Source organism: Tripterygium wilfordii, chromosome 23, assembly GCF_013401445.1.
Source record: "Tripterygium wilfordii isolate XIE 37 chromosome 23, ASM1340144v1, whole genome shotgun sequence".
Classification (NCBI taxonomy): domain Eukaryota; kingdom Viridiplantae; phylum Streptophyta; class Magnoliopsida; order Celastrales; family Celastraceae; genus Tripterygium; species Tripterygium wilfordii.
The window spans coordinates 6,132,540-6,160,230 of record NC_052254.1 but is presented as its reverse complement, the minus strand read 5'-3'; the positions used below and the strand labels follow the sequence as shown (position 1 = coordinate 6,160,230).

Genomic DNA, 27,691 nt, shown 5'->3' with positions numbered 1-27,691 from the left:
ATGAATTTTGTTGCATTTGTAGGTGCTCCAGGCTTGCACTCAGCCCAAAGGATTTGATAGGATGGTTGTAGAATTCTACACTGAATATGACCTCTACACCAAACGGACTATGCGCAGTTAGAGAACACAAGTTGCTGGCTTGAGGTTTGTCTTCCAGGAAAAGGACTTGAAATGCCTAGAGTGTCAATCTAGAAAAAAGGTAGGAAAAACAGAAAACTAATCACCATAATGAAAAGAGCTCATATTGGAATGAAATGAAAAACAACGCATTGCTGGAATGCATCAAGATCTTCATTGAAAAGGGATACATCCTAGGATGTACGCGTGCTTTACAAGCTTAAACTAAAGCATAGCCACGGGGGCTTTTGGAAATGTAAATCTAAGTACTAGTTGGCGTGGAGCTATGTTAAATAAAAAGAAAAGTTGTCGGAGACATGCCTAAGAAAACAATAAAGGATTGAAGACGTTGGGTCTGTGTTTGACGCGGGGTGTCTTCTTCTTCTTTTATAGTGCGAAGAGATGAGCACTTCTTTTGTTCTTCCTCAACTATATGTTGTGGGACATCATGAGAGTCGTGGTAGGACCACTCTCTTGTTGCTTGGAGTGACTGGGTTAGTGGGCTGTAACCACAACTTTCTCATGAATGTGGGAATGATGGCAGCATCTCTCTAGTCGTGCTTCTTCTTTATAGAAGAAATGAGTTCTCTTGAAAGTCGTGACAATCTCTAACTTGTGAGTCTTCAGGCTTCATAGTGGAAAACATGGGAACATGGCTCATGGCAATCATTTCATTGCTGCTTCTACATGAAAGATTGTGTAATATTATGAACTTTTGAGTTGTGAAGGACAATTTGTGGTCTGAGCCTCTTGGAGTCGTGCTTCAACTGGAAACATGTTTGAGAGTAAACTGGGTTGTTCAGCTAACGAAATTCCATTTTTCCAGGACTCTCTTTGATGTAATCCTGCTAACATCTCAATAGTTATCCAACAACACGTTTAAGAAGAATCGATCGTTAGGACCAAGACTCCCTGAATTATAGCCTTTTGGACAGCAAATCTTGGACAGTCCTAATTTCTTGGAACTAATCCCTGGATTCCAGACCAACAACCAATCAGAAACCTACAAAATGAACATCGGTTTGTGCCCTCTCATACACTAGTTGACAGGTGGTAATTTAGGCCCCGCACTTTGTAAGGAACGACCAATCTCCTGGTGACATATGGCACTGCCAAAATCTTTTTATTTTTAACGTTTGTTCATTTTGCAGGTTTCTTGGTGGGTTTTAACCTGAAATCCATGGATCAGTTACTGAAAATCATGCTTGTCCAAAAACCAATGTCCAAAGGGCTACAAATGAATAACTTTTTGTCTTACCAGTTTATCTTATTCAAAATCAGTTTGTTGAGGAATAACCGAGATTTTAGTAGGATTATCTCAAAGAAAGTACATGATACATCAGAGTTGGTTAGCCCTACGTCCCTGAATTCCCTCAAACACGCATACCTTACCTCCATATAATAAGTAGAGATGATGTTTTAATAAATTAAACATATTAACTCTAGGATGCATACATACAACTCTACCATTGTACCATATGTTAAGCTATAAACAGCTAAAGATAATGATAACAAAAATTTAGACAGTCGATCAAAGATAACAGACAAACTATCATTGTTATTAGCATCGCGAATAATGTTGTGACTTGGGAGGCTGTTTTTCAAAAGGACAACAAAAAGATAACAATTTTTTAATTTAATCAACTTAATTAATTTCAGTTTTCTTTTTCTTATTAGAGTTTTCTTGTATTTTATTTTTTGTTATAACAGTCACTTAATTTAGCTATAACCATCAGGATGCATGAACAGATTTGTGCCAGAGATTTTAATGATTTTTAATTAATGTAGCTAATTAAAATACTTTGAGACGGATCGGTTATGTATATTATTTGTATTTTAGTATTATAAATGTTGTTAGATAATTCAGGACTAAATAGATCTAGTTTTAATCATATATTTTTGTTTGGTTATGAGATTGCAAGTTGTGGAATCAAAGTTGTCATTCTTTTTCTTTATTTAAAAAAAACATAATCAAGTAGAAGAAAAGTGAAAGTATGCATTCTATTTGGAACTTATAGAATAACCCTAAACCATGTGAAAGTTTGGTGTGCGATTTATTGGGATCTGAATTGTGAATTTGAAATGTTTAGGAATTTTGAACCAGTTTGGGGAACAGGTTATTCCTTTTCTTTTTCTAAAATTGTATTTTTGAGGTAATTCATAATTATTTTTTTAATTTCATTAAATATTGAAAATTATGTTTAGAAACACAAATTAATAGTTTTTGGTGCCTATGTTGGGAGTATGGGCTACATGCAATCTCCACTACAGGTAGTGTTTCATCACACCATCCAGTCTATCTTTTAAATTTTAAAAACATGGGTCCCACACTCTTGAACATATCATACGGTAGTGATGGAAATTGCAGGAAACTGTAGGGGTTTCCCACTGCAAGTACCCCTAGCTACTATGTTGGACTCTTAATTTCTTTTTGACATTATATAGCTTTTCCAGGAAAGTGATGACTAGAATTTCCAACATTTTCATCTCAAATTTCTATGTTCTTTTTTGTTGTTACTCATTATTGAAGAAAATTATTTAATTCCATTAAGGAGCATAGTTAAGTTATGGGTTTTTGGGATCATGATATTATTAAAATATATATATTTTTTTTAGAAAAAAATAATAATGATGAGCCATTGCTGGATCTTTCAAGGAACATGTGAAAAATTCTTAGTACATCTTAGTTATTGGAGGACAAACATATGAGTTCACAAAAGTTTGTTAACAATAAAAAATTATCTTTGTGCTATAATTAATTAAGGCTTTTGTTAGTTTCTGCCGAACATAAAAAAACTATGAATTTGTTTGGTATGTTTGTTTTTTTTGTAGGCTTTCTGTTTTAATTTTTTTGGAAAACATATATAATTGTCCATTTTAGAAACCATTTCTTGGAAGAAGAAAATAATTTCTAAAATATATTTAATTGTCCCTTTTAAAAAACACGGGAAACATAAAATCATTTAAAAACAGAAAACAAAAAAGGATATCTTTTGAAAAATTTAAAAATATGGAAAACATAAAACAAACCAAACGGTCCCTAAATATTTTTTAAAAAAACTCAACAAAATAGCCCCGTAACTTCGGGAGAAAAGGTGCCTCCTCGCAAAAGGGGTTACAGTGGCCAACCCAAGCCACTGTTTACTAAAAACACATGTCTCCACAAAGTCAAGTTAAATTTGTTTTCTTGATACAATATTTTCAATGGATAAACACTTTTCTATAAAACAAACAGAGCCTAAAACTCTCTAGAGCCAACCTAACAACTATGTGAAGGCTTGCACATATATAAAAAATTATTTGCCATATTTTCAAATTGGCACTAAAAAAAACATGACTAAATTTGCATTGCATTGTATTTGTCAAACTTTTTGCTAGGTTGGTGCATATAACATGGCAGGTGCTTTTGTCTTGTTATGTCATGTCCAGCTACTCATAAAGTTCTATAATAGAACTACAATAAGAATATTGATTATCTGAAATAATTGTATCACCAGATATGGATTTGTTCAGAGAATAATCAAAATATGAATCATTAATTTTCCATATAAGAACCCAAAACCAGAAAGATAAATACTTTTCTGCACTAGGAAAGATTGGCTTTCCTTCCATTCATGCATATATTGATGTCCTGCTTCTTCAAGGACTTGTCTGGAACTTGTTCATTTGGCTTACATTGTTTTTTTGTTGAATAATATTTTACATTTGTGGGTCCCTCTCATTCTTTGATCTTCCTCAACAATACAGTTTGCAACACCTGTAAATAATATATATATATATATATATATATAAATAATATTATTGATACATGTATTAAATAATGTGTCGTATTATATAACAGAACAATATGTATAGTTTGAACATGCTCTCTGTCTCCCACATTGGTGCTCCGGCCTTTTTTTATTGCCTCTTCCTCCTTCACAGGCTGTCAAGCTTGAATTATTAGCATCACAATTATCTATATCTTCGAGGGAGTGTGTTTGTGTGTGTGTGCTTGTCTTGTTATTTCTTCAAGTAAAGTAGGAGATCAATATGTTGCAGCTGTTCAGTTCTCAAAGCTGTTCAAACTTACAAACCCGGCGCTATTGAAGCTCTTGAAGAGATTGGAGACTTGTTTGCCGTATTGTCTTTCTGGGTTTTGTTGATTCAAGGGACCAAAAGGAAAAGAGGCTTTATGGGTGCAAGAAGTACTGGCATGAGGGAGCAAAATGTTCAATGAGCCGCAGCGAATGAAGTCGCGATTTTGTCAGTTTTTGTTGCAGGTAATGAGGGTTTTGATTTGAGTGTTTTTGAAGAGTAGTGGTGCTGGATTGTTTGTTTTCTTTTCTTGGTGTCTTTGAGACATTTCAGTGAACAGCATAGCTGCATTTGTGAAATCTGTTTGTATGTGATTTCACGTAGTTTTGGAGGTCAAAAAGGCCTAAATGAGACAGAAAGAAGTACACACTTTTTCCAGAAACAATTTCCTCAACATGAACACTAAGTGTGCTTGTGTGTTATATAGGTAGTGAACTAGTGATGGTTCTGGCATGCGCACAAACCCAAAACAGAAAAAGAGACCCACCATCCCCATTTTTGGTCTCTTTTTTACTCACATTTGGCTCCCTTTTATATATCCTTCTTCACTGAGCTATTTGTACTGTTTGATTTACCACCTTCTTCGCTTCCAATGTTATTCTCCACTCTCTCTCTGTCCTAATTGGCTCCTCTTTGGTTCATTAGACACTTTTTTAATGAGACAAAAACAGTCTCATTCCCTGCTATGGCCTGCATATGGTACCACAAAAGGTGAACCAAGTTCTTTGTAATCTCAAGCATGTGCAACTTTGACAAAAAAAAAAAAGGTTCTGTTTCTACACTTTTTAGTTTGTGCTTGCATTGCTGCATCACCACTGGATGAGATCGAAAATGGTCAAATGTTTCCGATTAGTCTTTGGTGACTAGAATTCGCGTTCGGCCTTCACATCCATATGTTGTAGTTGTCTTGGATAAATCCGACTCACTGAACCAGAAAAATTGCAGCAAAAACAAATGATTGTTTCTTTCCCTTTAGTATAAACCTTTTCCTTTCAACATAATATATGATCCAGGGTTCTAGGTATATATGTGTGTCAATGTATGTTACGATTGCTGCAAATCTGATTTCATTTTATTGTTTCAGGGATGGGAGTGGGAATGAAACTTGGATATGCAATTGATCGGTTAGGAACATCCGCGGGTATCAATAATTTTACGGTGCATTTTGGGGATGCTCACTTGGACTATTTCAGTACTAAGAGACCGAAAAACAATCAAAGAACTTCAGTGGTCGAATTTTCAGATTCCACGGGCCGGATGGCTGAAAACCAGAACGTAGAGTCCATCAGAAAGACAATGCAGATGCATGAAGATATCTTCAAACACCAGGTTTGATAAACAAATTCAATTCCTTTGATTAAAATTTGAAGTATAGAGAAAATGTAGTTTCAATTTGACAAGAAACAAAATTGTGCAGGTAAGGGAACTTCATCGGCTGTACAGCGTTCAGAAGACGCTGACGAATGAGCTGAAAGAGGAAACTAGACAAAACAAAGGTTCAACTCCAACGAGTAGCTCGGATGTTAATGTATTCCGATTGATTGACCAACACAATTCAGTAACAAAAACCAATTTGCACTTTCAAGGCTTGATAGACAAGCCAACATCAAGAGAACGCAGTGACAATTGCGTTGGAGACACGTTAAGAGTTCTGAGAGGTTTTGATGTCAAAAGACCTGCTGAAGAAGACGTCTCGACCAGAGTCATGGTTCCGAAAAGTAACAAAATGAACATTAGTAGCTGTGATAGTGAGGTGGAGTTGACATTAAGCATTGGGGGTACTAGTAGTAGCAGCAGCAGCAAGAAGTCCAGAGATTTTCTGGCTCATCATAGTCTACAATTAGGAAGCTTTGAATCTGCGACACCTAAAGAAATACGAGAACCTGATTCGACTTCGTTGTTCAAGTTTGATAGAGGAGAAGATTGCAGCACTCCAACAACTCCAATGAGCAGCTCTAGTGCTACGGTTGATCGGGAAAGGAAGCAGCGGCACTGGCTTTTTCGAGGCTTAAGCATTAACAGAACATGAGAGCTCTGACTTAATTTGTATGTCTTGTATGTAATTTCTAAACTACTCTAAATGAAATGCTTAATTCGCACGATTCATGGACAAAAAATTCCTCATTTTTGTTGCACCTTTATCCAATAAACAGAAAATTGAGGCATCCATTGATGGATGGTGTTCATTGTTGTGAAAATAGGTCATTTAGAACATCATATGGACTACTCTTTTTGTTCTTATTTTGTTGCAAACTGTTGACATTGTGTTGACATAATTAGACACTGATTGTAATCACAGGTCTTTGCTTCTCAATTGTCTATTTGCAAGTTTGTTTTTGACTGGAGAATATGTTTAATTAATAAAATTGTAACCATAATTTATAGTTGTTAACTTTAACTTTCTTGATCTCCGAGTCAAGAAGAGTGTGTGGCAAGCGACCCTATGGTGGAATCGATCACTTGCCTAAGAACGTTCAGGTCATAAATCTAGTACCAGACTTGATTTAATAAGTTCACAGCACAAAAACGTAGATTCAAACAAGAAAGCTTAGATCTCACCAGAAATCGGAGTAGGGAAGAAGGAGAGCCCTAGAGTGTTTGTATTCTCTCACAAAAAGATGTGAGTTTCAAAAGTGATTCTCTCTACAACCTCCCCTATTTATAGAGGGATGAGTAAGAATTCTACTAGAAGTTCAATAGTCTTCAAGTTCAATGTTAGAACTTGATCATAGTCACCACCATAGCCAGCATATCTATAGGGTTATCAGTAGTATCAATCTTTGCTAAACAAATGTTACCTTAATTCAAAATATCACGAATAAAATGAAAACAAACATTAATATGATTTGTACGAGTGTGGTAAACCTGATTCTTCGTCAAGTATATTATACCATGACAGTCACAATGTATCAAGATTTTTTTCTTGATAAATAACCAATTCATATGCTAAACCTACAATCAAATTGCCTCCTTAATGGCTTCAGTTACAACCATATATTCAGCCTCTATAGTCAACAATACAATAGTGGACTTCAAAGTCAATCTCCAACAAACAGATGCTCTTGCAAGTAGAAACAAGTAACCAGTAGTAGACATTCGTTTCTCAAAAATCACCTGTATAGTCAACATTACTAACCACCTATTACCCATTATGATCATTCCTCTCAAATCTCAAACCGTCATTCACAGTGCCCAAAATTTACTGTAAAATTCACCTAGTTGCTTATCAATACACCTTTCTTGAATTATGCATGCACCCACTTACCATACTAATTGCATTCACCTAGTTGCTTATCAATACACCTTTCTTGAATTATGCATGCACCAACTTACCATACTAACTGCATGTGAAACATCTTGCCTAGTACAAGATATATTCATATTTTACATGCCTTAACCTGCTCAATATAACACTTAAATAGTTTATCAAGTGAAGGCGCTCTTCAATTTGTGTATTTGTTGACATTGTAGGTTTATAGACACACGGATGCAAAAATGAGGTCAAAGGCGCAATAAAACAATTTGAACAAGGGTGCCCAAGATGAACACTCAACACTCTTTTGGTCATACCTTTCTGCATAGTTCTTGGATTTAGGCGAAGTTTGTTCCTACATATTCTTGACTCTCTTAAATTTCCATCGATATAAAGAACAACCTCATCCAATGAGTGGACCAAAATATATGAGCGATCAAAGTTTGGTCAATGCAACCTGAAGTTAGTCGAATAGTAACATTTCCGCTAGAGCAAGATTCATGTTATGCTTGAGTTGAATTAATGATACTCTTGTTTTTGATATAACATTGTGATAGCTTGATTTAAATGTTTATGGGCTCTCATTTTTGTAAACCCTCACGAGACTATAACTTGTCCACTAGGGACAACTAGGTGTTCAAAAGCGTGTTTCGTGCGCAAAATGCAATTATGATCCTTGCAAAAGTAAGTTGAGTGTTAGCACTTTATTCTTTACTCCCCTTTCTATCTTTTCTTCTGTTTGCTTGGGACTAGCAAAGATCAAGCGTGGGGGTGTTTGTAGCAAAAGAATACCAAGAATCTACTCTTGGATATAAGGAACTTGGAGATTGCAAATCAAAATCATGAGATTTTCCTTTCTCATTCTAAAATTTTGTTTCTTGTTTGTACTTGAAACTCCCATGGAGGAGTAGTTTTCTTCGTTAGGCAAGGATGGATTGCTAATGTATTGATATGCTGTTCTTAAATTACATGAATGATTATAGTCTCTTGTAGAGATTAATAACATACATTATTAATTGATTTATTGTCTTGAAGAAAATGTTGAGATATTGAATATTTGTTATTCTTGTATGCTTATAGCTACAACTCTTCAATTGTTCCACCAAAACTAACAAAATTTGAATGAAGAATGTGTAACAACAGGAGATAAATACCTCATTGTAGTTAATATTCTCTCTGAGTATGGCCTTTAGCTATCAATTTAATTTTGAATCGCATTCCATTCTCCTCAATATGTCCTTCCGTCTTTGCATAGACCCACTTATAGTCAATTCTTCCGTCTTTGCATAGACCCACTTATAGTCAATTTCGTTCTTGCCTTTTAAAAGATGTACCAAGACCCAAGTCAAATTTTCTAAATTCAAGCATGCTAGAAAAATGAATGCCTATTGTTTAACTTTATTTATTTGCAACTTGAGCTTGATGAGATGGTAGAAAAGAATTGGATGTTGGAATTCAATTTTCTAAATTTTCTATGAGTTCTACAAAGTTTGATGAGTTGCTTGCCTCTCAAAAGAACTACCTTGACAAGAGTGGACTTGAATTTGATCCAATGAAGCTCAAAGAAACTTTGAGTGACCAATGTTGCAAAAATCCCTCTAGTCGGGGATTGCCGCTTCTACTAGAGGGTAATCAGGTTACTTAATCGGTGACCCGATTAAATTCCGACTAATCGAAATAGTCGACGTAGTCGTTTGGATGGAATACGTGCCTGGTATTTTTTTTTTACAGAGATCCATCCAAAACGACGTCATTTTGGATGGAATTTTTTAAAAGAAAAAATCTTCGTCAAAACGAAATCGTCTTCATCTATTGTTAACTTCCACCTTTGCGTGGCGTAACATATCTGCAACCCTACTTTCTTCAAGAAGCCAGCCACCTCCTTGGATCCTTCCTACCCTACTATGTGCGAAGAAGACTACAGTCCACTTCGCCACTTCCTGACTTGAGGAGTGAAAGATTGGAAAACTGTTCTTTTCCTAGGTTGAGGAGTGCAAGACCAATTGAAAGGCTGAAGATGTTTATGACCATTCAAGTGTGAACTTTGGTTGCAGAAGAGAAGTACCTAATGGAAGTTGATAGAGTCCTCGGACATGGCTGATGATATATTTGAGCTTCAACATATGGTTTATGATTTTTTTGAACTTAGATGATATATTGATTTCTTGATTTTTGAATTGTATGTCCATTGTCCAGTAAGAATTTGTCATTAATCTATATGTAGTATTATTTCATTTATATTGTGTTTTTACACATATATATATGATATGTATTGCATATATATATAAAACTAAAAAACTCAAAACGATTAATCCCCGACTAGTCCCTGATTAATCCACTTAATCCCTAGTCCCCACAAACCGCCTAGTGGTCGACTAGCGATTTTTGCAACCATGAGTGATGTTGGTGCCATGGCCAAGGCCAAGCTACCTTACCCCATAAGTGAGGCTAGCACTTTTAGGGGTGCTAAACCGAGACCAAGGAGAGTACATTTTATAAGATTTTTGTGTCAAAAGATTTAAGTGACGATTATAAAAAGCATATGTGATGACTTCTTTCAATGTGAATACATATGCAAATTAGGCCGCTAATTCTAAAGAATCCAAAGTTTGGATACTTAGGTGCCTTGATCATGTTTGTCTAAGAGTGCTTAAAGTCTAAATTCAAGCCATGGAAATGGTATTTGGATAGTGGATACTCTAGGCAGATGGTCAGAGATGCCTCTTTGTTCCCTACTATTGTGGAGAAAAAGAATGGTGGATATGTCACATTCGGAGATAATTCCAAATGTAGGATCCTAGCATGGGATCCATTGGTAACTCATCTTTCCCTATTGAAGATATGATATTTGTTGATGGTTCGCCTTCAATTTGATTAGTGTTTGTCAATTGATTGATAAAGGTTATGTTGTTAGTTTCAAAGGTGCCAAATGTTTTATTGAAAATGATTGTCGTAATGTTGTCATGATAGGAATTAGAAATGAAAATGTATACATGCTTGATATTGAATTTGTGAGTAGCTCTAATATGCCTTGTTTGATTGCATCAAACAAGTGTGTCATGTATTGGGATAGAAGATTAGTTCATATTGACATATCTACTTGATAAAAATTGTGATAAAGACTTAATGATGGGCTACCCAAAATAAAATTTAGTGATGCTCTTGTGTGTAATGCATGCATTAGGGGAAAATAACCTGAGGAGTCTTTTAAAGTTAAGAATGTGATTACCTCTAGGTCTTTATAATTGTTGCATATGAATTTAACTACCTATGTCTGCCCATCACTTTGAGGATGATAGCCTAAACTCATGCATAATTTGGATCCCTTTTCAATGAAGATTTGTGCCACACCAGTAGCAGTAGAAGGATGTGCCGAAGTTATGAAATGAGCGTACTTGGACAACCTACCCACCACTACCATTATTACTATATTCCCTATGCAATTAGGCAATGAAATAATGAAATCCATACTAATATCTTGCCAAATATGAGCGGGAACAAGCAATAGTTGCAGCAATCCAGGAGGTGAAATGGTTTCACACTTATTTTGTTGACAAATTAAGCATTCTGCCACCATATATCTCACATCCTTTTTGGTGCCATTCCAATAGAAGCATCTTTTAATCTCTGATAAAACTTGTGAACAATAGGATGACTAGCAATTGATGTGGAATGACACTCCTCAAACATCTTAGCCTTCCAAGGAGAATTGGAACTAGAAACTATTCTTGATTTATATTTCAAGAATCCATTGTCCATGGAATACATAGGCAACCTAGTAGCTCCATCTGGATTCTTTAATTCCTTCAACTTATTCAATATCCATTCATCAACTTCATTATGGCTCTGTTTGGTGAGGACCGCCTCACCAAATGACCCAATAAGTTGGGCGGTACCGCCCACATAAGCTGGGCAGTACCACCCGCATAAGCAAGCTCCCAATGTGAGCTTGTTTCAAAGCGTGTAGGATCTGCCCTTGTAAATCTTGAAAGAGCATCAACAACTAAATTGTCCACCCCTTGCTCGTATTGAATTTCATAGTCAAAACCCAATAGCTTTGCTACCCATTTATGTTGGAATAGAGTCGTAGCCCCTTGATGCATAAAGTATTTTAAACTGTGGTGGTCAAATTTAATGATAAAGTGCCTCCATTGCAAATAATTTTGTCATTTCCTTACTGCATGCACAATGGTAATTAACTCCTTCTCACAAGTGGAAAGTCCCTAGTTCCTAGGCCCTAAAGATTAACTTATGAAAGGTATTGGCCTCCCACCTTGCTACAGCAACAACTCTTATTCCATTATCAGAGGCATCACATTCCAAATCAAATGGCTTCGAAGAATCTAACAGAGCTAGGACCTAAGGTGAAACCATAATATCTTTCAATCTTTCAAAGCCAAAGTAGCCATTTCATTCCAAACAAAACTGTCTTTTTCTAGTTAGCTGGTATAAGAGATTACAAATCTTCCCATACCTTGGAACAAACTTCCTATAGTAACCAATTAATCCCAAGAAACCTCTTAGCTCTTTGATAGTAGATGGAATAGGCCATTCTACAATTGCTTTTATCTTAGAGGGATCAGTAGCCACTCCTTCCTTGGACACCACATGACCAAGATATTCCACCTTATCAGTTCCAAACACATACTTTTGTTTATTTACTAGTTATTGATGTTGCTGTAACACATAAAAAGCTTGCTTGAGGTCTTGGAGATGTTGTTTCCAATCAGTATTGTATATGAGAATATCATCAAAGAAAACTAACACATATTTTCTCAAATATGGCTGAAAAATCTCATTCATCAACCCCTCAGGTGTTGCTAAAGCATTGGTAAGCTCAAATGTCATTACCATAAACTCATAGTGTCCTTCATGTGTCTTGAAGGTTGTCTTCTCAATGTCATCAAGATGCATTCTTTATTTGATGGTATCCTAATCTTAAATCAAGCTTGGAGAAGTACTATGAACCATATAACTCATCCAACAAATCATCAATGAGTGGTATAGGGAATTTATCCTTCACAGTAAGCTAATTTAACTCTTTATAGTCCATACACATCCTCCAAGTTCCCTCCTTTTTTAACTAACAACACAGGGGAGGAAAAATGACTATGGTTGATTGTGATAAAACCATCTTGAAGCAACTCTTCTACTGTTTTTTCAATTTCAAATTTCTACACAAGCCCATAATGATAAGGTCTTTTACTAGCAGGTTTGGCCCAAAGGATTAATGGAATTATGTGATCTTGATCCCTCACAGTTGGTAAAGTAGTGGGTGTTTGGAAAACTATGGCATAGGACTACAACAATTTTTGCAATTCTTCTTGTTGTTTATCATTCAAATGTGTTCTAGTATCAAGTACAGTTACCTCCTGTGAATATAACAATAAAACAAGACTGACACCCTCTAAGTCCATTTCTATCTAAGATAGAGATACATCTTGTATGCTATAATGATTAGAAGCTTCACTCTGCAACTAATAAGTATTCCCAGCAATTGTAAATTCCATAGTTAAGGATTGGAAATCCCACAAAACTGGGCTAACAATAGACAACCATTGCACTCCCAATACTATATCCCATCCCCCAAAGGTAGGACATACAAACTATTATTGCATTTGTAATCTCCCAAAGTCGAAGGAATGCCCCTACAAGATCCCATACCTCTAACTTTCCCGCCATATGCAATCTTGACCTCAAAAAGTCATGTTTTGTCACAATGCCAATCCACATGTTTGAGTAGCTTAGAATCCAAAAAATTATGTGTGCTACCTGATTCAATTAAAATCAAAACTGAATATCCATTGATCATACCCCTCACTTTCATGGTCTTAAGTGGTTGGTCAACAAAAGGATCATAGAATGCTTAGACACTAAGTTCCATCTGCTGACAGTCCAATGTAGGAACCAACACATCATGATTTTCCTCCTCTTCCATAATGTCTTCCTCAAATTCAACTTCTAAAAGTAGCAATTGTTTTTTGGCACTCGTGGCCTCTAATGTATTTCTCATCACAATAGAAGCACAAACCTTTTTGCCGTCTATCTTGTACCACCTCAGGAGAAATCTTCTTAATTAGAAGCTCAAAAGGATTTGGTCATTTAAGTGGTATATCAATTTGTTTGGAGGAAGATAGAGGAATTGATGCTGAAATATGAGGTCTATAGAGTGTTTTAGAAGCAGGCAATCGAAAATGATTCAACTTAACATCAATTTGAAAGCTATAGCAATCGCATCATGGATAGGTTCAGGTTTAAGCAACTTGACATCATATTTCAATTCTGATTTGAGTCCTCCTAAAAAAACAGCTCTTTAATACCGAAGGACTCACTCCAATTGTTCTATTAGCAACACGTGTAAATTCCGGCACAAAATCTTTAAAAGTACTTGATTGTTTTAGCTTGAATAAGGCTTCCGCACTATCTTCAAACTTAGCGGGGCCAAATTCATGGCACAAAGCTCTGGTAAAGTCCTCCCTATGAGAAGTTGTCTGCAAACAATCCATCCAACGAAATCGCTGGAGGACCTCATTTTCAAGCTTAAAAGAGACTACAACCTCCTTCTGGTGATCTGGTGTGTTATAGTAATCAAAGCATTGTTCTACTCTATAGATCCAAGTAGAAGGAGCATCACCTTCAGCAAAACGAGGAAAATCAATTTTCTGCCAATTTAGCTTTCTGTAATGTATTCTTATGTTCTTGGCCATCAAATCTGCGAACAGATTTATTGAATCCAAGCTGAGCACGATCTTCATCATCAAGAGAGCTTGAATTGTCGCGGAGTAGATCTCAACAAAGACCATCAAATTTAGAGGTTAATTTGAAATCCATTCGTGATTCAAAAGAACTGGCCAGATACGCAATCTCACCAACATGAGTGAAGATCATCATAAGCACTTTAAAGCTTCTCCATCAAAGATTCCAAAGTCGTTACATGAGAATCCATTGCAATAGCTCGTGTTTGTCAACGCAGCATGCACAGGAAAGGAATTGCAGGCTCAACAGAAGGAAACCAGAGATTGAATGGCTCCAATACCAATTGATAGTCTCATTCTAACCTTAAACCTAGCACAGATTGAGAAAGTTGCAGAGAGAGATTACAAGGGAAGAACACAAACACATACGAAGAACAAATTCTCCATTTTCATAATATTTCCCAAAACAGTTTACAAAATGCGCTAACCACCCTTTATAACAACCATTTGCACCTACTTAACTATAATGGCCACATGGACCATTTTGTCATAGTTAACAGACTACTAACTGTTTAGTAGTAAAACTAAACTGTACTTGACCAGCTAATAATATGGATACGTATCAATATCTTAAAAGACACCTGAGGAGATAGAACGGCGCTCATATAAAAGAATTTCCGTCATATCTTAAAAGGCACTTGAGGAAATAGGAGGGCGCTCAGATAAAAATAAATCGAATTCTCGAAGATCTGCACTACAACACCACCATAACAAATTTAAATGTGCGCATTTTAAAATGCGCATTAAATATGAATTCATTGGCAACCTGTATCTTAAAGAAGTAATTATTTCACATCCAGCATAGCAGAATTGACCTTTTAAATAAAAATATTTCACATCCAACATAGCAGAAGTAATTGTTTCACCATTCTATTTAGGCTTGTTTGCTCCCATTTCAAGACATATCACCAAATTGTTCTGTAAAAGAGAACAAGAGTCAAAAAAAGGTAGAATTATTTGGCAGGTCCTAGCAGCTACTCAAGAATCCATTCTTCCACCCAAAGAGATGAAAATTTTTCAAGGAGCAGAAAAACTGGCATCAACATTTTGGAACAGAATACCTGCAGAATAGATTATGTTAGTAACTGAAATCAATTTTAAATGTTTTTGAAGGCTACGCATATGAGTGCGAATATTATGCTCAATGAAGTGAGATAAATTGAATTCGCAAGACTACAGTTCGGAAAGTTTATGCGGATCCAATTTAGCATCAAACAGTTGTGAACATGAACTGACATCAACAATATATGCTCATCATTTGGACGCGACAACAAAATATAACCAAACAAACATTGTATCAGACCCCCTAGCTAGGAAAATTTCAGAGGTAAAAGAGTGAAAGCCATAAAGAGTAAGGTAAATCAACCCTCAGGCACTGCCCTTGTGGGGGATGTCTAAAGGATACCATAAAATTTGAAATATATCCTAGTTTGCTGGTCTACCATGTGAAAAACTGAAAAGGAGTTTAAATTTTAAAACCATGTTCCACTATGAGATGCTCAATACAAACATTTTCTTGCGATATAAAGCGAATTAAAGCATGGAATTCAGAAATGCAGAACAAGGAGCATGCAACGTGATTAATTTTGAATTATAAAGCACCACTTCGAGTGGATGCCTGTTGGATCTGAAGCAAGGGGTACATCTCACGGTTAAGGTTGAAACATAAAGACAACAAGAATAACACATTAGTCCGAGATGAAAATAAAAGTTTTGGGGAAAAAGCAACATGTTGTATACATGAACCACTATCCTAAAAACATTAGTGACACATATAAATAACACTTCAAGACTTCAATCTCATTGCAATAGATGAATAGTCAACACATTTTGAAATGTCAGAAGAAGTACCTGTACAGAATATAAACCAGAACACTGGATCTTTAGCTGCCCAATAGAACTTTCTGGGGATCAAGTTGCCCGCTACAGTAGCTGGAGGGAACAGTAGACAGTTCCAGCCGTCCTCTCCATTCCTCACCAGGTTTCAGGGTGATGTGTTTTTCGATAGCAGCAGCCTCAACGCACAGCATATGTTTGTACTCGTCATCTCCAAAATCAGCCATAGCCTTTGCCTTCTTATCCCAGGGGTTCCATACCACTGCATCAAAGGAAAACTTCAACAATAATAAATGCATATCGCTGAGGAAGTACTGCATGCTAAAGCCTTTCCAATCTTCTAATGGCCCTTAATCTGGTCTTTTATTGATGCACCAAAAAGAAACAGGAAGGGCAAAAAGCCTCTGAAAAATGTGGCATGCATATAAAATCATAAAATAAGAACTCAAAAAGTCACTATAAAGGAAAACACAATTCACACAACATACTTAAGTATCATATTAAACATAGAACAAACGTGGATATTACGAGACTTGCACTCCTCTCTAATTTCAACTACATCAAGGAAAAATTCAACCTTGACTAAAAAGAAAAAAAAAACATTCCTCCATCTTTTGTGCCATATTTCTTCTTTCAGCTTCATGTTTAATTTTCTTTAAACATACATATTTTTGCTATATTTACTACAGTTGGAAACTACTGAATCCAAAGCTCACATTTTACACAAAAACATTCTACATTTCTAACCCATGGCAAAACAAAAAAGTACTCACTATTAATTAATGCAGTCATCTTGTGATTGATCTAGATTTATGTGATTTTTGTTTCATTAATTAAATGTCACAACTACCTTCTGTAAAACAAAGGGATGAATGACACCACCTTTACATAACTAAATACCTTATGGTACAGTAGAAGTAGTATCATGTGATAGTCAAGAAGTTGGGCTAAGTTTTTGCAGAAAATAAATGGTTGTAGGCTTTTAACTCAAGCTCCGATAAAAACAATGGCCACAAAGATGCAGCTTTGTCTGGAGCTTTGATGAGAAAATGGCAGGAAAGAATATGGACACTAGAGGGGATTATATGGAAGTAACAATCGAAGAAGTTTGAAGGTAAAAGAAAGCACAAAGCACAAGCATCAGAATGGTAGCTGTTCTAAGGCTATAAACAGTAAAGACATTAATTTAAAAGCAAAAAGTAGGAGGATAAAAGAAAAGAAACAATAATCCATACTTCCATAGACATGCATGGCTTCCAAAATAAACCAAACACTAAAATTAACATTAGTTTGAATAGCACCACACATTCTAATTTTTTTTTTCCCAAAACAAATTATAGTAATTGGAGAGTACGTGCAATCACATATAGGAAGTCATTTGTTTCCTGTATCTGGTATATGACTACAACTCCTAATCTATCATGACAATTTTGTAATAGGAGATTCTTATTTAAGACTCATACTTGAAGTAACCAACAGTCCTCGTATATAAGGATCCAATAAAATAAGGCCCAAATATGACTCAATTGACCAGATTAAATGCTATCCCAATAAAATATTAAATTTCATTTTTGTCTCCTATAAAAGTACAAATTTTAAAATATAAAATTGCATTCGTCTCCTATAAAAGTACAAAATTAAAACCATAAATTAATCAAATCAAGATGTTACTAACAATCTAATTTGCAATTCTGAAGTCCCATCCTTTTTGTCTCCAACATATTTTAAGTTTTCGGTGTGCATGGATAAAAAAATCTGAATTCCCCATTACATATAACAAGAAATCAATGGTAGAAGACATTAGCATAATCAATCTCACCAGCATCTGGAAGTCCATCCTTGCGTAAAACAAAAGTTCTCTTCTTTTCATGATCAAGAATTGCAATCTTTGTAGGAGTGCTCAAATATATCTTGTCAACCTGTGCAATAATTTAAGAACTAGCTGAATTAGAGAGGATTCTATATACAAATAGTAAGAGAAAAAGTTGCAATGTACTCACTTCTGATTCAAATGTTATTGCATCTCCTTGTTCCGTAAAACGCTCTCTATTCTGCAAATTGTCAAGATAGTCCAGGGTCTCCAATCCTTCCACCCGGACTTCACTGAATAGAAGCACCTAAACTCATCAATAGACACTCATAATTGCATAATAAGATATTACCATGCATTCATTAATTTTCCTTGTCTTGTATGTGGACATTTGACTGTTTCCATATGCTCAAGGATTTTTTTCATCAACTTTGCACATGATGGTAAACATTCCAACTGCAATATTAACACAAAGGAACCAAGGAACTACATAAGAGAAGATACACCAAAAGTTAGTTCAATACCTGATGTCCGGAACAGAGAAGTAAGTGTGATAAGCAAATGTGAAGGTAAATGGCTTTCCATCACTGTTGGTATTCCTGATGCGGGAGGTCAATGTCAGCTCTCCTCCAGGTCCTAAAGCCACCCTCAGACGGAACTCATAGCTAATAGTTAAACCAAAGGGAAAAAAAATCAATGAAATCCCATAATAGGGTTTCGAAGATTCTAACATTATTAGGGAGGTTGCATTGTCTAGTTTGGAGAATGGTTGCCTCAAGAACAATCAGATTTCTCAGTATACTAGAAAGCAGCCAAGGGGTCCATTACCAAGTGAGTGATTGGCAAAAGATTGTTCTGTTTATTTATGTGATATACATCATCTCCAATCTCTTAATATTTTTAAATTATCAACCAAAATGATCAAAATCTCACCTTTAGATCACTTAGTGTTAAAAGTAAAAGGTATCCATTGTCCCCCTCCCTACCCATTCCTTCTCCTCTCTTACATAAATTTGCACTTAAAATATCACATGTAACTCAGCTAATATAATGTCATTCACAACTAGCTTGCAACAAAAGATTTCATCTTGAATAGATCTTGTAAACTCCTCAAATCAGTGCAAAAAACATGAAGGATCAAGAAAAGATCCTTGATATGAAGACATTGGGATGGGAACTTCTTTAGTTGATCTCCATTCATTCTTACTATCTACAGTGGCTTGTACTGATTTGAATATATCTTAATAATCATTGCAACAAAAAGCAAGGTTTTTAGATATCTTGACTCCATTTTCCAAGATGACAGAGATATTGGTGAAGATATAGTTCATAGTATTAAAAAAGGGTGGACAAAATGGAGGAGTGCATTCAGTGGGTTTATGTGACTGGAGGATTCCTTAAAGGTTGAAAGGAAAATTCTATAGGTAAGCTATACAACCCATGACAATATATGGTTCTTAGTGTTTGGCTATTAAAATCAACAGATTTTCTCATAAACTCATGTACCTGACCCCAAACTTTTGTAAATAATTCTTCCCAAACATCCACCTGATTCCTCCTTTTTTTAATTAATGGATAACAAAATGCAATGCGCAGTCACCAAGAAGGTGCCAATACTACACTATAAATGAATCATCACTATCCACTATATCATGCCATTTCTTCCTCTCCTTCTGCATGGATTTTCCCTTTACTCTCTCTTATTCTTGGTTTTCCATCTGGTTCTTCTTTTGGGGGGCTTTATATTCTCCTCTAAACATTATTCTCTTGTCAAATTTTCATTATTCAATCTGCATCACGCTCTCAGTTAGTAATCATTTTCTTTTAGAAGAATGCCTAGGGTCTCCGACCTATGGGTCAGTTCGAAGATCTTTTTGGTTTCTGTAGATAGCCGCATGTATCATGTTTGGAGTAAGAGAAATGAAAAAGGATATGGGGGAAGACGTATTAAGTTTTCAAAGGATCTGACATAAGAGGTCAAAAGTAGGGAGGATTTCCATGACAGGCGTATTCCTTAGTTTTGTTTGTTTTTGTTTACTGTGGGTGACTGCAAGCGTGTGTACGAGGATATTTTGCAATTAATTTCCTTTTCTTCCTTGTTTTAGTCATTGCAGGTGTTGTTGGCCGTGTTCTTCATTGTACTATCCTAGTTTTTTATCAATAAAATGGGCCCTTGAAAAAAGAAAAAAAAAAGAGCTAAAGTAAAAAAAATGGAAAAAAATTATGGATGGATCAAGAAAGAAAATGATTTCAACTGCCTAACCTATGAGGCCAAATTTTTATATCTTCTTCGGAGGGCCTGAGGATCAAATCAACAAAAGTCTTAATGGAGGAGTTTGCTGGCAGAGGAGGAGGGTCAGAGTCAAGGGTCCAAAATCTATTTCTAGCAAATCCATGCGGCTCAAGTGTTCCAAGATTTGAAAACTGCATACACAGAGCAAAAGTTAAGTAACCAAGAACGAACACAAAGACAAGCGAGAGTAAAGCTAAGGAGAACACATACTTGTGGAAAGCATATTGGAATTCCACCACGAATTGGCTTTGGAGGCTTGAATATGGCCTGCAATTATACGTTATGTGATGTGGGCTTATATTTCAATTCAAGGATAGAGTAGAAAGAGTAACTTTAGGAACACGGGAAATGCATCAAAAGGAACGTTTAACATTTTTCTAGCAATCTAAATAACGTAGAGCAGTCAACAGAGAAAACAGGCTGCAACAAAGATTTCAAAACACTAATACATCCCCCTAAATAAAAAAAGAATGATACTTTATGCAGTAGAAACACCCTCAGCTACTTCTGACGGAACACACAGCTCCACAGAATGCTTTAGACAATGCTCATGAACAACATTATTGTTAATTCCATACTAAAAAAAATCTCAAACAACAAAATTACAATTTTCCACAATTTAGAACATTAAAAAGCACCAAAAGGACAGATTCATAATGGTCCTGTATGACTCCTAGAAAAGTAGCAGTACCAACGTGTGCCTAACTGAGAAGGAAACACTACTGCCTAGTCATGCTTGATATGATGGCCAGTGTTAGTATCTTTTCAGTAAGAGCTCATTGAAGGAAAAGGCAAATAACCTAGAATCAAAGCAAGAGAACAAAAGCATATATGCCTAACTGACAAGGAAACAACATTGTTTCTCTAAAAAAAATTGGGCATGCTTGAAATGATGGTCAGTGCTAGTATATTTTAAAGACTAAATTCATCAAACTTATAAGCGGCTGCACAGGGCATTTCACAACAAAATTCACTAAACTAGTAAACTCCTTAAATATATGAAGACTAAAAGCTATCATCAATTATTGTTATGAAGCTCTTCATCTTCATGATTCATTGATATAAAATACCAGGAACTGATGAGATACCATGCTATCAGCTGTAAAATTAGACAAGAAGATGTGATCATTTAGCAAGAATGCTATGAGTGCAAAAAAGTATATAATAATCTGTCAACAAGTAAAAAGAGCAATTAATTAAATGGATTATATGATTATGTTTCTTTATGTTTCATGCTTCAGTTATATCATATATATCAAAAAGAAATATTGACATTTTTCATTATGTTTCCTTATTGAGTGCTAAAACTTATATGTTCTTGTTAACTTCTATTACAACAAGATGGACTTTACCTAGGCCAAGAAGGAACCAACTATTAAATATTGATCAGGAAAAATAATAATACTTTTGAAATGAAATATTTACAGAACTTCATCAATGACAAGTATTAACCTTCCACTAGTAAAGCAAAGATAATTATCACTACAATACTGCGTACTACCTTACTACTGACAAAAAGCAACTCCTCTCCATGATCATTCTTCCAAGACGTCACATGAGCCCCATACAAATACACCTGGAAAACAAAGCTGCCAACTTGTTAGTATCAATAAAATGCCGCAGATTTTAGACATCATAAAAAAATAAAGTTGCAGACTTGCAGCATGTATCTTTATAAGCCATAGAAAAGGTTAAAAAGAGAAACCACCAAAGGCAGCAGCCAGACACTCCAAGCAATCACAATATGAATGAGCATAATAATGGGTCTCGACTTTGATCATAATAAAGCACAACTGGTTTTTTTTTTTCCTTCAAGTATTTTGAAAAAAAGAGACAATAGCAGTCCTGTAGTACATTACACAATACAGAATATTTGACAATATTGATAAAAGAAAACTAATTAGCCTCAAATCTTATATTACCACAAATAAGGAAGGTTTATCACAAATTCTAACCAGGAAGAGAATCTGCTTAATACATATTTAAAATAAGGAATTGGTATAATCACATATATGAAACTTCGTGGCTAACATTAGTCTTGCTGCTACCTTCCATTATAAATACAAGGCTAAAATGATAGCATCTCCAGCTAATACTTCCTTTTCAAAGCAATCCATTTAAAAGGGTCCATGTAACAGAAAAGTATGCTGAGGTATGTCGATAGGTGTATAAAATGACATACAAATTATAAATGACACTAGCCTCTTCAGTAGACCTACTTCACAAAGAACCAGTTTTACTTGAAACTAACTCGGAGCAAATTTCCAAACTCACAACAAAAACGCAAGAACACAAGGTGCATAAGAAAATAATTTTCCCTTTTTTAAAATATAATATAAAAGGGAAAATTAATTCGCTTCAAAATAAAACCAAAGACATAATGTTAGGCTTGATCAATGTGAAATAACGTCAGTCAGATACACACAAACAGCTAAATCAGACAAAACCAAGCAACAGAACCTAATGGATTTATTTTATTGTTGTTTCGGGCCTTGTGGCAAGTTAGTATGTTGGATTGTTGGAATGCCAATGCAACACAAAACATAAGAACAGTAGCTCTTCTCACTAACCCCGGATTTCTTATATCTTCAAGAGATCTGATCTTGCACTGTACAAAGAACCACGAAGAGATCTACACAAATGAGTAATCATCCCAATCGCACAGGCTACACATATATTTCATCTACTCAAGATCATAGATTATCACAGAAGAAACAGCAGATTCGCAATCGGAAAATCACAAAATCACAGAGCTATCAATCATAATCGAGAGTAAGCAATCAATATACAGCGAGGGAGAGCAATAGAAAGTGAAACGATGGGGTCGCATGGTGGGGAAGGGGATGTACCTCAGCGGAGCTGCCACGAGGCTCACGAAGAACGACCTTCTCGAGGCCATTGATTCCTTTGGTGATCTCAACCGGAACCCTATCGCTAGCCATGGCGTACGCCTCTTTCACTTCTCTTCAGTCACGAAGCAGCGCTTCTTCGACAAATCTGGATTTCATACAGTGCTTTATATAGCTCTACAGCAGCTCTGCTTGCAACGTTTAGCAGTGTCAGTTGTACAAGTGAGTATTGCGAGGCTGCCGAATCTCTCTTGAATTTTCATGTCTAATTAAATTTTCTTTTTTCTTTTTTTTTTTTTCCCTTTTATTGGTTGCTCCAAAGATGTGAAGCTAAAGGCACGGTGGGGACTGTTTTTAAAATAAGGAGCCGTCTTTTTCTTAAAAATAAGGAGCTGCCATTTTTTTTAAGTTTGTAAGTAAAATTTTTTAAATTTTTTTTTCTAATTTGAAAATTTTTTTTTTTTCAATTTGAAAAATCATAAATATAAAGTTTGTAAGATTTTAAATTTTACATGGTGTTTTGTTTTGTTGAATATGAAAATAGAATAAGATATTTTACACAATTTTATATCTAAGGTTCCGTTTGGAACTCCGTATCGGATAGTATAATTTTTCTATCATCATCATCATCATCATCATCCAAGCCTTTATCCCAAAAGTTTGGGATCGGTTACACGAGTCTATGAGAACATCATTGGAAATCCACCATATGTATTTATTTTCGCTATTCATTTCTATCATGAATCGTACATTCATCCACTCCTATTAAATTCATATCATTTCTTATAACTTCAAGCCATGTCTTTTTAGGCCTACTTCGTTGTCTTCTACTCTCTCCTATAAAAATTATCTCATTCCTCCTCACTGTCGCACCGCTATCTCTACGTTGGACATGTCCATACCATCTTAATTGATTTTTTCGTAACTTATCCTCAATAGGTGCTACTCCTACATTAGATTTAATGAACTCATTTCTTATCCTATCTTTTCTAGTGTGACCACACATCCAACGAAGCATTTGTATTTATGCTACATACATTATTTGGATATCTTGTCTCTTGATAGCCCGACACTCGGAACCATACATCATTGCAGGGCGAATATCTGACCTATAGAATTTTCCCTTAAACTTTAAGGGAATTCTTTGATCGCATAACACCCTGGATATACTCTTCCACTTATTCCACCCGTTTTTAATCCTATTAACTATACACCCTAAGAAAACAGATTTTTTGCGACTGAATTTTATGTCGCAAAATACAAAAATTCCGTCGCTATAATTTTTGCAACTTAATTTTGTCTGTTGCAAAAACAATCGTTGTAAAAATTAGCGATGGAAAATTGTGATGGACTTTTAACGACGAAATTATTTTGCAACAGCATTTGCGAAGGCAATTTCGTCGCAAATTAATGGATAAAAAATCAAAATTTTGAGTATTTACGACGGAATATTTCGTTGCTAATTGGCCACGCATTTTGCTACTGCACATTCAGTAGCAAAATATATTATTTTTAAATTTTAAATTTTTGGTGAAGCAAATTTGTCATGACTTTTGCGATGAGATTTCCATCACAAAATTTTTATTTTCTAAATTTTAATTTATTCAAATAAATATATTATATTTATATAAAAATATTAGCGATGAAATTTGTTTGACAATTCCGTCCCTAATTATATTATTTTTTATTTTTCATTTTATGTTTTATAATAATGATTTTTAAAATTATATATTATGATAGTTCAACTATAATTATCAATTCAATAATTCTATTAAAAATATATTATCAAAATGTGCAAGAAATAACATGTGATCAAATTAATATTATACATAAGTGGTTCAATATTTTTATGAAATACAGTCTAATCTTCATCATAAAGGTGTCCATGTGAAGCACAATCATCTTCAGGGTTGTTTCTGAGGGATCGCATCTGCATTTGAGAAAACAATTCCGTCGACCTCTGCTCCTGATCTTGCGTCCGCTGCCGTAAGTCACCAACCTCATCCAATAACTCAGAGTTCATCCGAGCGATGCGCTTCATTAACTCCTGCTCCAACTCCTCCTGAGTATACAATCTAGAATGTCCATCAGAGCAAGATGAAGAACTAGGTAAAAAACTTGCCTCATATCCAAGTTCATAGATGCGATTTTTCTTATTCTTCCCACCAGTTACTGTAAGGAATAAAGGATCCTAATCCAATGGCTCAAGAGGTGATTGACTGATGGAGGAGACTGATCGCTATGTCAGAATGTCCTCCTTCAGCTTGATAAATTTTTCCTGCAAAAGAAGATACTAATGCTCATGAACACTGGTAAGACAAAAAAAAGCAGCAACACAATATATTGAAGGAAAAAAAGAGAATAATAGGACATCCCATATGTGTAAGCAAACACAAACAGAAAAATATGCAATCAAATGAGCTAAAATAAATATATCCAAAAACTTTTCAACTAAGTTAAGACATCATTGCTTTCCAAATTTCAAGAAACATAGATATTTAAGCAGCAACACTGAAGATTAAAAACAAACAAATGAGGCTCATTGTAGCTTTTTAAAAGAGATGCCAACAACCTAGCTCTATATTCCATAGTTTCTTTATTACAACATCATGAGCAGGGTCCCATGTAAATTCACCCTGCAAGATAAGAAAAAGTTAACATTGTGAAGCATTGGTGAAAAAATATATTAAAGGAGAACACTTTCAATTTATATTTTATACTTATCTTGAACTCCTTAAAGTAACCTTCTTTTTCCTCGGGAATAAAATCACTCGCTTATCTTCCGAATAACATCAAAAGGATCAAAACTATGAATTAACGAATAAGAACATATTAGTGACGTAAATGGTTTAGTAATAAATGTATACTAAAATAAGAGTAATTTAAAATGTACTATAGAGTAGCCGAAACAAGTCGTATCAAGATAAGGCTATTCTGAGGAGGCACAACCTCAATATTCTGGAATGAAATGCACTGGCACCCTGTGTGTCCAGTGGTGGGCCTTGCGTGCTGGGTGCATATGGGATATAGGGGATAGGTGGAGGTGAAACCCCTACCACCATATCAACAATGAAGTGACTAGGAGATAATAAAGTAGGATGATATTGATTGGTTGGTTCAATAGAATTCATGGAGGAGGGCGAGGAGGCTATGACACTAGGGTGCGAATATGCCACATTCCCTATGACTGGTCTACCGCGGCGAGAGACACGACCTCAACCGGATGTAGTATGGTTACAGTCCGTAGACTGATCACTAGCCATCGCCTAGTAATGAAAGCTAAACAATAGTTTAGTAATGCAAATGACACTATCTCTTAGAGTAAACATTATTTGGACATATCTGGCCGTTCAAATACTTGAGAGGTTTGGGATGCATTTAACACAGACCACAAAAGAATTAGAACTCTAATAGCAAAATATTAGAGCATAGTAAGATATTGTTCCAATGCACAAAGATGTTAGTCTAATCTATTGTTCTCAACCTGTAAACTCCCTATTTAAGTAGACCGATCAATGGTGAGCAGAAAAAATAGATACAAGTAATAAATATTCAGCTAGCTAATCTAAGTTATGAAAATCCACCAAAATCGAAATGGCAAACAAGCATCCCAAATTCTAAAGTTATAAGATGTGTGATGCAATAAAATAGACCAGAAAAATTGCCCTTGCCTCAAAAATCAGACAATCAGCAATAACAATTGCTTGTAAATTGGCCAAAAGCAAAACAAAAGAGTTGACTAAACTCAGCACAAAAGCTATATGTTCTACGATATCTAGCCCAAAATGGCAAAATCCGTTTAAAGCAGACAATTAACAAGAAACAGCCACGCGTATGACAAAAAGTCCGCAAGGAAATATCAAAACTCTAGACAAAGGGGGAATGAAAACTTATCCTAGTTTTCAGTCTTGTTAAACAATGGTCTAGGTCCAGCTCCAGTCATATACAATTCACACACAAACCACACAATAAAGTTTCAAAGAATAAGTAATCCATAACATGCCGTCCATTGATAAACAAATTAGAAAACACTTTGATACTCATCTTCCATAATGAACCCCGTTTTAAGACCCAAATAAAAGCCATCAACCAAAAGATCCACAAAAGAAGCAGTTGTTCACTATGAACTGTTGTCATCATTTCCAGTAATCTCATATGTCATCGTGCAAATCCAGTAATTTGTTTATGAAAAATTCAGTAATATAATATATTATCGTTTTAGAAATATTGTAATTAGCAGGAAAGAGAAATCAGGAAAAATAAGAAAAGAACCATTTCCACAAATTTCATAATATTTTAAAATTGACCACAAATTCAATGTTTATAAACCCAAGAGTAAGCATCCACAAATGGAAATCCAAAAGAAGGGCATAAAAAGCATCACTTATGGCGCAAGTAAGAGACATACGAAAGGTATAAAACTTCTTTAGAATACAAATTGAATGAAGAAACCCTTATATCCCTTACCTGGCAAAATCTGGAACCACAAATCGCTTACCCCATCAATGAGAGACTATGCGAGAAAAGCAAGCGAGAGACTTGTCGCGAGACAACAGAGTGTCTGGGTAAGAAGAGAAACGGGAGCGAGAGTCTCTGCGAGAGACGTGAGCGAGATCTGGCAGGAGAAGAGTGTTTGGTTGTGGTGGAAACTTTTTTTTGTTTGAGTTATACCGCCTATCTCTACAATGTTGAAATTTTAAA

The 27,691-nt window shown here is 35.4% G+C and overlaps 2 protein-coding genes across 2 annotated transcripts; one reads left to right on the top strand and one right to left on the bottom strand.

The window, feature by feature from the left end:
* Positions 1 to 3,992: 3,992 nt before the first annotated feature.
* LOC119993746 lies at positions 3,993 to 6,398 on the top strand. Its single transcript, XM_038840968.1, has 3 exons — positions 3,993 to 4,379; positions 5,279 to 5,523; positions 5,612 to 6,398. Exons 2-3 carry the CDS (start codon positions 5,281 to 5,283, stop codon positions 6,221 to 6,223), a joined length of 855 nt encoding a protein of 284 aa, XP_038696896.1. The 5' UTR covers positions 3,993 to 4,379; positions 5,279 to 5,280; the 3' UTR covers positions 6,224 to 6,398.
* Positions 6,399 to 14,923: 8,525 nt separating this feature from the next.
* LOC119993446 (putative glucose-6-phosphate 1-epimerase) lies at positions 14,924 to 23,264 on the bottom strand. Its single transcript, XM_038840602.1, has 9 exons — positions 22,991 to 23,264; positions 21,643 to 21,717; positions 20,352 to 20,408; positions 20,112 to 20,272; positions 18,373 to 18,513; positions 18,039 to 18,141; positions 17,858 to 17,957; positions 16,054 to 16,300; positions 14,924 to 15,263 (listed from the first exon to the last, which is right to left on the bottom strand). Exons 1-8 carry the CDS (start codon positions 23,081 to 23,083, stop codon positions 16,086 to 16,088), a joined length of 945 nt encoding a protein of 314 aa, XP_038696530.1. The 5' UTR covers positions 23,084 to 23,264; the 3' UTR covers positions 14,924 to 15,263; positions 16,054 to 16,085.
* Positions 23,265 to 27,691: the final 4,427 nt, after the last annotated feature.

Coding starts and splice junctions, on each gene's coding strand:
- LOC119993446 (XM_038840602.1), bottom strand. CDS start 23,083: ATGGCTAGCGATAGGGTTCCGGTTGAGATCACCAAAGGAATCAATGGC. Junction 20,273..20,351: donor TTCCAATATGCTTTCCACAA/GTATGTGTTCTC, acceptor CTGTGTATGCAG/TTTTCAAATCTTGGAACACT. Junction 18,514..20,111: donor ATAAAAATTTGGCCTCATAG/GTTAGGCAGTTG, acceptor TTTAACTATTAG/CTATGAGTTCCGTCTGAGGG.
- LOC119993746 (XM_038840968.1), top strand. CDS start 5,281: ATGGGAGTGGGAATGAAACTTGGATATGCAATTGATCGGTTAGGAACA. Junction 5,524..5,611: donor AAGATATCTTCAAACACCAG/GTTTGATAAACA, acceptor AAAATTGTGCAG/GTAAGGGAACTTCATCGGCT.